General features: G+C 36.0%; 2 protein-coding genes across 2 annotated transcripts; both read right to left on the bottom strand.

Moving 5' to 3' along the window:
• Window positions 1–347: 347 nt before the first annotated feature.
• On the bottom strand, window positions 348–2,976 carry LOC130170131 (uncharacterized). The gene is made up of 3 exons (XM_056377289.1): window positions 2,867–2,976; window positions 2,593–2,747; window positions 348–1,573 (listed from the first exon to the last, which is right to left on the bottom strand). The coding sequence occupies exons 1-3, from the start codon at window positions 2,880–2,882 to the stop codon at window positions 1,100–1,102; spliced, it is 645 nt and encodes a 214-aa protein (XP_056233264.1). The 5' UTR covers window positions 2,883–2,976; the 3' UTR covers window positions 348–1,099.
• An 833-nt stretch (window positions 2,977–3,809) lies between these two features.
• On the bottom strand, window positions 3,810–8,969 carry LOC130169923 (uncharacterized). The gene is made up of 3 exons (XM_056376980.1): window positions 8,225–8,969; window positions 6,837–6,976; window positions 3,810–5,672 (listed from the first exon to the last, which is right to left on the bottom strand). The coding sequence occupies exons 1-3, from the start codon at window positions 8,334–8,336 to the stop codon at window positions 5,211–5,213; spliced, it is 714 nt and encodes a 237-aa protein (XP_056232955.1). The 5' UTR covers window positions 8,337–8,969; the 3' UTR covers window positions 3,810–5,210.
• Window positions 8,970–9,048: the final 79 nt, after the last annotated feature.

The raw sequence follows: 9,048 nt of genomic DNA, 5'->3' as shown, positions 1-9,048 counted from the left end.
CAGGCCCACATTAATCTTTGTTACAGTGTTGTTGTTCTCTTGCGTTGCTTTGATGGGAGTCTGACAGATTTATCTGCCTTACTGTGCACTGTCCATCTGTCCTCGCATTTCACTGCAGAATACAGTGATTGGAGCCCAACCTTGTGGCTCTCTGAAGGTGATTCTTATCAGCTTCTCTCTCTACCTCAGGCAATGTAGCCCACTCACAAGGGATAGATGGCCAGAGCAAAACAATTAATCATTGTGAAGGCTGAAAAAACAAACTGTCGTAATTAGGAAATGTATTAGAGCCCCTTCTCATTTGCCTTGTTGGCAAGTTGATTAATTACCATCACTCGGGAACCGTGTCAATTGTTGCAAAATATCAAGTTTAATTGAACAAATTATTTTTCTGATATAATTTTAAAGAAGTAGTATGACATTTTGGCAAATACAAATGTTCAATTCTGAAAATTAAATGTAAAGATCGATACCAATCTTTGTCTGTAAAGCAAATATGGAGCTTCAGCTAGCAGCCAGCTGGCTTACCCAGATAGAAAAATAAATCAAGGCTTGGGTCATACGTTTGTTTTATTCTGGTCCAGTATCCGCTCAGTTCCATGGTCCATATTTGTCCCATATTGAAAGATGCTACTTCCACATCTGGACCAATTCTGATGCACATACAGAAAATCTTCTGGCTGTCAGTCAATACCGAAGGATAACAGCCAGACTATGCCCAAATGTGGAAGTACTGTATATAGGCCAGACTTGGGCCGAGGACCCATACATATATTGCTATAAGTTTAATAGTTTAGTTTTTTGTGACAGTGAAACAGCCTGGCTCTGTCAGAAATTGTATTTTCCAAAATATCAAACTATTCTTTAAACCAAAAATTGTGAAAAAAAAGGGGATTTGATCAGTTATATTAACGACTTTAGATTGTCTATATAGAATTACCAATTGCATTTGCAATGATAAATGCAAATTATAAATGTCCCAAATGTATGCCAATATGCTGTATACATGAAAATAGACATGAAACATTTACAAATCTTGAAAAAATATTTTAAGCTGCCATAGACTGTAACCACATCTCCATCACAAGTTGTTAAAAAATTATAGGAGGTATCCACTCCCCTCATAGTATTTCTGACGCATTACCACAGGAACTTTATGTTTTCTGTTATTTCTCGCTTTGACCATTGAAATGTGGACCTGAACGTTATGCTCCAGCCAGTTCAGATAGTCCCTGGCTGTCTTCAACAGAGTGTGACTCCACTGTTTCCTCTCAAACACAGATATGGGCATTTTGGGTGGAATAGGTTTAGAGGGGCATTCCCCTCCGAGAATATTCTTCACACACTTTGCGAGCATGTAGATTTGGGAGATGGTGGCCTCCAGCTCCTTATGAAGTGGAACATCTTTGGGATTCAGGTTGCCCCTCTGGTCCTGCAGGACTTCCCCAAGGCCTTGAGCCATGAAGAGGAGGCTGCACTGAACTTTTGAGGAGATGAGGGGAGAGTTCTGGTGTACATGGAGCTCAGGGAAGCCAGGGGACCAAGTGCCAAGGTGTTTCCCATTGGCTTCATCCTGAAAGAGAAGAGCAACAGTGAATTTAAGCGGAAGGTCTATTTTGCTCATGACATGAAATTTATCAAATTTGTATTACAAATATATCTCTAATCTCTTCAATTCTGTCTCTGCAGGGTGACATTAGAGACAAGATCTCAGAGTGGATATACGCTACGCCCACTCAATTAATGTGTCTGCAGATTTAGTAAAAGATGTGGTTTCTAAAGTCACCATTAATGCTTATTGGTGCATGGCAACGTTCCAATGTCACCAATATAAAGATAACAGACGAGCAACGTATAAAGACATGTGTCCTCTCCACAACAGGCTCATCCTACACAATGAAGTGAAAAGTTCATGTAATTTAATATTCATATGGTTCATTTGAATAAAGTAGGTGATCGTAGTGAGGTTTAGTAAAATATGGAAAAAGAATCCACAGATTAACTCATCCAACTCAAGAACAATTTAAAGTAATGTTCATTTTATTACTTATATTACACTACATAGAGAAATAGGCCAATATTGTATTTTTTCCTCATTTACTTACATTTATCTTTATAGTTACAGTTACTAGTTACTTTTCAGATTCAAATTTTCATATCATCACATTATAGATTTTATAGAGATGCATTCTTATAGATTTAACTTGTTGGAAAAATGCATCTCTATAAATCTACAACACATAAAGTGGTTAAAATTCACTTCAGCTCCACCAGCAGTAAACTGCTGCTTACATTGCACAACATATATACTGTATATACTATTTTAGCACTGAATGATTCTGAATAATGTATATTTATTCTTTATACTGTGATACTTTTTCTTAAAGAAAAGATCTAAATACTCCTTCTACCGCTACTTGTGTTTCTGCACAGTTATTAAGAGCTGCTTCACAGAAACAGCTTTGAAAGAAGAACTTTCTCTGTGCTCCCAATGCTGCTGCTGAGACCAAAAACTTCTGCATTTGAAGCAGAAAGTATGATGAAGACATGAGACATACACAAGCACAAGACACACCTTTTTGTGTTACTTACAAAACTTGTCAAGCTTATTTCAACTAGACTTTTGGTGAGGGCTGTCAGCTCTTTTGGCCTGCACAATGCTGCAGCTGTATGTTTCTTTGGCGCATGTCTTGCATCCAAGCTTGGCAACAGCATCACCAACCAGGCACACACCACTTTCAGAAAACCTGCAAATGCAAGTGCACCATTTTAAAACCATCAAATAAATTTCAAAGTTTGAAAAACTTGTGTTTCTGACACACGCTGATAAATGAATGAAGAAATGAAACTGCACGGTGTACTGTACCTGTTGTGTATTTCATTCTGACTCCACTCAAGTTTTCAAATGTTACAAAGACTGATCCCTGCAGCAATGCAACCTCAATCACACAAGATGATTTTTATAATTGCACAACTCTCAAAAGGGGCGTGTGAAAAAACTACTGAAGATAATCTGAACCTATCGCTAACTTTGCCATATCCTTTGATGAAAAAAGTAAAGCAGTAACCAATCTAGATTGGGTTCCTTTAACAGGTCAGCACCCTGCAAGGTACTTCACTTCCACTGAAGGAAAGGAAATACTGCAAATTTCCAAAGATTTGTACTAAACACAACTGTCGTCAAGGTGAGCTCATTTGATGAAATCTCCTGTTTTTTGCATCCAAAATAATTTTCAGGATAATCACCCGCTCATGTTTAAGCAAAGGATCTGTTTGGTTTGGGAAATGTCTTTGTTTTGTAGAGAAGACATTGCTCTTTTTATCACTGGCTTTTATTTATCTTGCATGATCTCCACACAAGTAGTGAATTTGCATTTTGTATAAACAGCTACTTTCACTCTCTGACCCAACATTAAAATATTTTATCTTGACATCAATTCAGATGAAACACACAATTCTGACAAGCAACATTCTTTAATATACGTCAGCTGTTTATCACGCACTTTTGTAATGACGATTTTTCTACGTTATGATTGATTCATTCCTGCTCTGATCCCCCTCTCGCAACACTTCCTGTGCGTAGATGCAACTCTAACCACAACTCCACAATATCCTTCATCATGTCAACTGGTTTAGTCCAGTTTAACCATCAGACTACATCTTCTAACTCTACAGCGCTGGTGTGATTTGCATGATATTACATGAGGGTCATTGGTCTAAGAATTGTTGCAAATTCTAGAATAAATATTAAATAAAAGTTTAGTTTTTGTTTTCACTTTTTTCAAAAGCAATAAAAAGCAAACTAATGCAGAATATTACACAATTTCTTTATGGTGTCATCAGAAGTATTTATTACAGCCACAAAATAAACGTTACAGCAGAGGCTGAGGTTACACATTTCGTGTTGTTCTTGTTAATTTATGTAAACATAAAATGCTTTAATGACGTAAAATACTTTGTGTGCTGCCACCCCATATAAAGGGCAGTAGGAAAAAAAGGTGGCATTCAATAACAAAAATATTAATGAAACCAGCAAAATTAACACTGTGAATTTCATGAATATATAATAAATAGAAACATTTAAGATGAAAAAAAGAGAAAAAGAACAACAAATAAAACTTCATAGCAAATGAGGTGGACTAACTGGAATGTAGCACTTGCTCATGTAAACATAGGATGAGCTGAACAGATACAAAGGCATCAAAACAAAACACTAATTTAACAATTCTTGGTAACTGCTGACCTTACAAAATGACCTATCGGAATATATACACACCCATGAGTGCATCAACTTTTGCTGAATGTCATTTACTGCAGAACATTTGAACTCTTCCTCCCACAGCTTGACAGTGCCCAGCACCTCGCTGATAAGAGCCCAGTGTTGTAAACCTGTTTCCACTTTCACACTCACAGGAGATTAAAAAAAAAACAAAAAAAAAACAACACGAAACTTACACTTTTGTTTTGTTACCAAAGTAATAAATTATTAATGAATAAATAACACACATTGGACTAAAATAAAAATAACAATTATAAAAATAATAATAATAAATAAATAAATAAAATGAAGAACCTCCTCTTCATGTTTTTAATGTACTTGCTTTTCTGTCTTCCTACCATGTTGTAAACGGTTATGGAAAAATTCTACATTATATAAATAAAGTGCTGTGGTCGATAAAGTTGTAATAATAATAATAATAACAATAACAATAATAATAACAATCATAATAATGATAATAATAATAATAATAATAATAATAATAATAAACATCATCATCCCCTTTTCAGAAAATAAATACATATTCAATAATATATAAATAATCCTAATCTAAATTACATTTCAGTCTGCTGAATTTACTGTACATTTAATTAACAAAAATTCCCATTTTAAATAAATAAATATCATTAATAACTTCATATAAATATAACTTAATAAACTGAAAGAGACATTGCAGAGCTTTTACACAAAATTTGAGGTGGAGGTTTGGTGGCACCATTTTATGAGAGAGGAGAATGAAGGATATCTTAATTTTGTCCATCTCTGAATTCCGAATGTTAGTGTATGTAACCTTCTTTGATCATAGGGTTTAAGTAAAAAAAAAAAAAATCTTAAGCATTGCAGAAAATATTAGAGAGGGGGCGAGGATCTCATTAGAAATTGATCACATTAGAAAGTTACCTCAGATCCTCAATACATGTTTAACTAATCTTCATGTGTAAATTGGTGGAATGCCCCTGTAAAAGGATTGACTCCCTGCCACCTCACACTTTTTCTTTGTCTCCTCAAGTACCTGCAGCACTGCTTTAAGCCATTCACTCAGTGAGACTATGACACCACAGCCATATTCTTTTTTAGCATAGTCATGACTGTGGGACAACTGCAGTGGAGCCGGCGTTGGCAAAGGGATTTCTGGGGAGATGTTTATAAGAATAGTTTTGATTTTAGTTAAATGGTTGAAGAGCCCGCCCTTGACGCGAGACAAGGGCCCGGCAATAGATTCTGGGTTGCCCCAAACTGTTTCCTGATATCCTTCAACTTTTAAAATGTGCAAATAAAAAAGCACATTCTTTGTGATGATGTCCTGCAGCTTCTCAGAGATGTTGACTCCAGATATGGCGGAATTAGGAACATCAGCTGGAATGGATTCCCCCTTGGATCCATGATGAGTTTTCTGTAAGAAAGAAAGGGTCTGGTGTGATTTCACCTTAAATCTAAGTGTGGAGTGAAAGTGATCACTGTAAAACACACTTGTTTAAAATTCAAACAGGAGCAAAAGAAGTGAACATTACAGAGGTGATAAAAATTCAACCTCCATCATTAATTGGTTTTTAAATGATCTACAATGTGTTACTAAGATTTTGGTTTAGCAAATTATCAGTTATAAGGACACTCGGGATGAATGAATGGAAACTGATCTGAACTGAAGCTTAAGTGTACATGAAATGGAAATTTAAAGTAGGTAAAAAAAAAAAAAGTCTATTTTACAGAGCTCTTTAAGATGAAAATAAACAAGTATATACAAAAAAATCACCTCAATTTTTTGTATTAAGCAACAATGCATATTGTAGATGAAGGTGATGTTTTCTTGTTGCAGTTCTAATCCATAAGATTTTCATTAAAAACCTGAAACCACAGTGAGCTGTGAAATGAGGCTATACGCTAAACAACTCCTTCTGTGCCCTACTGTTGTGGGGAAACTACTCGCACAGTGTGCTGCATTAAATTGGACTGTGGTTGTGACTGTGGTTGTGACCACTATTGACTCAGTTCTTTATTAAAACAACATGCGTTTGTTTGGCTGCACTGTAATCGGGTACACCAACTGCTCTTCTGTTGTGTTTCTGATCAAGTAACTGCTCAGGAATTGTTTGCTGTAGCATTAAATTGTACTTGCTGTTTCCACAGTAACCACAGTTGTCGCCACATCAACCAGGACTGAAATCTAAAGGATTATGATTTTTAAAATGTAGTGCAGCTTTAAAATGATTTTCTTAGTGGATAGATGTGAAGTGAAGCTTTTTCATTACAGAAGCCCATGACCTCACATTTATAATCAACAAAAAGAAGCAGGGGAGGATCAAATTCAAACAAAAATAGCTGTAAGATCATCTTGTCTGCACGTAATTTCAGGTATTATGTCACATATCTTACATCAACAGCTGTGCAAGAACACCAAGATCAAATTTTGCAACAGCTACACAAACTGTACTTAAAAATATCCCTGAAAGTAAAAAAGGGCTGGGCATTTTCACAAAAAACAAAAATATGCAAGTATGCAAGTAGCACAGGAAATACACCATAAGAAAAAAAAAGAAAGATATTATGACAGACTTACATATTCTCTCAGTAGGTTGTCTGTTTCATGTCGCAGTAGAGTTGTAAGAGATATAGTGCTGCCCAAGTCACTACAGCTGGCGTAAGTTGGAGCAGAAGACACTGACCGCCACTGGATTTCCAAAAGCAGGTGGAGAAGAACTGAGAAAAGGTAAAGTGGATACAGGTGACTCAAATGTAACACAGAATATACAGTAAAGATTCTACTTCTTCTGTGATGGATTTCTCTCTAAGTTTGGGCTAAATAGTTAGGAGGGAGTGAGTTCTGAGAGACTGACACTTAAGTCTAAACCTTCATCACTGATTATCAGTTGGAGGCCCTCAGCACCATGTTTTGAATCTGTCAGATCAACGAGTCTAAACATGTGGTTGAGAAATCCCCAAGGGTTAAAAGGGCAAATCTGAGCGGTTGATGAATAATTTAGGAAAACAGAAAACATATTTCAGCTACACTTAACAAATTAAAAGCATTTCAGATTTTCCTCTTTCCTTTTCTGGTGAATTATTAGATATTTTATCTCTAAAAATTATTCAAATAAAATAAGTTTTATAAAAGTCAATTTCTATCATTTTGGACAAGACTGTTTCCTTGGACAAGACAATTTTTTTTTTTTTTACACATGTGTCTGTACAGTAGTTTATCAGTAACATGATACATGTAGAAAATAAAGTTTGATCATTATCAAATCAAGTGCTACTTACTGGACATTCAAATTAAGAGGTTAAATACTAATCTTCATTATAAGATACATTAAATAACAATATAGTTATTACATTTTTGAATATATTATAAAAGATAATAAAGATATTTACCACAATGCCTTAGAAGTCCCATGAGTCTGTAATCCATAGTGACAGTAATAACGGATTTGCTTAACACTCAGCACTTGTTGATAAACAAACCAAGTAAAAACAGCAAAGTGCAACTCTGCAAAACACTTTTCACTGATTAACTGGCCTATATATACTAGTAGGCAGTTATCTACACCCACACACTTTGACACACACACAACACAAGGAATGACTTGTGTTGACTTGCATTCCATGATGCCATTTTTTCGAAATCACTCATCCTCAGAGGTGTGACTTGAATGCCTCATGTGCTTCTGAGGTATTGTGCAGATAAGATTCACAAGCAAATTAAAAATAAATATTAAAAGTTACACCACATAAAATATTGACAAACAGAGGCCGTTAGCATTATACAATACAATAGAAGTCATTATTATTCATTGAATGATAAACCATTTGACTTTGATATCATATATATTGAAACAGCTCTTCTAACAAAATCTTAACACAGGTAAATGCTCTATTTTGGCAGTGCTGGAACCCATCGACACTGGTGATCATTTATTTGTAATTTGTAAACTGCAGGTTTTCTCTTACCTCTCTGATGGTAGTTTTCCAGATCTGGAGCTTGGTCCATTGGTGTCCCACATGGTTCGGTTCTGGGTCCAATTTTGTTTTCCTTGTACTTGCTTCCCCTTAGGCAAATCATCCATTAAAAGATGTATCTCATGTGTTGTTTTTGTTTTTTATTCTTAAATAAATTCCATCAAAGTCTGGATGTCCATCCTCTAATTTCCTGCAGGTTAACATAGTGGTTGTGGTTCAGATGTTCGCCCATGACCGCCTGCTCCCAAACCTTAGAGGATGTATTGAATTTGTTTCATCTTCAATTTGGTCCAACTTCAAAAATTAAGATGTTATTTTTGTGAGGAATATCAATAATCTGAGCTGCACTGTATCTCCAGCGAGGATATTTTAGGCTTTTAAAAGGTTTGTTACACCTCACCACAGACTTGAAAACAAAGGGCAAAACACCTTCGAGGTGCTGGCTTCCCTTTAAATCTGAGACAGGTCAAGCACCACAAAGTCATTATTACTGCCATCTCATTTGGTCTATTCCTGTTAAAAACTAACTGACAGGGCATCAAGTGGCGCAGTGGGTTGAGCAGGCGCCCTATATGTAGAGGCTAGAGTCCTCGCTGCAGCTGGTCCCAGTTCGAATCCCGCATTGGACGGCCCTTTCCTGTATGTCATTCCCCCTCTCTCTACCTCCCCATTTCCTGTCTCTCTCTACTGTGCTATAATAAAGGCATAAGAAGCCCAAAAAATACACTTAAAAAAAAAAAAACTAAAATGACTTGACATCTACATCATACGTTTGACTCGTCAGTGGGGAATGACAGGAATGTCATGAGGTAGTC

Source organism: Seriola aureovittata, chromosome 5 (genome assembly GCF_021018895.1).
Source record: "Seriola aureovittata isolate HTS-2021-v1 ecotype China chromosome 5, ASM2101889v1, whole genome shotgun sequence".
Lineage (NCBI taxonomy): Eukaryota > Metazoa > Chordata > Actinopteri > Carangiformes > Carangidae > Seriola > Seriola aureovittata.
This window is presented reverse-complemented; position numbering and strand designations above follow the sequence as displayed.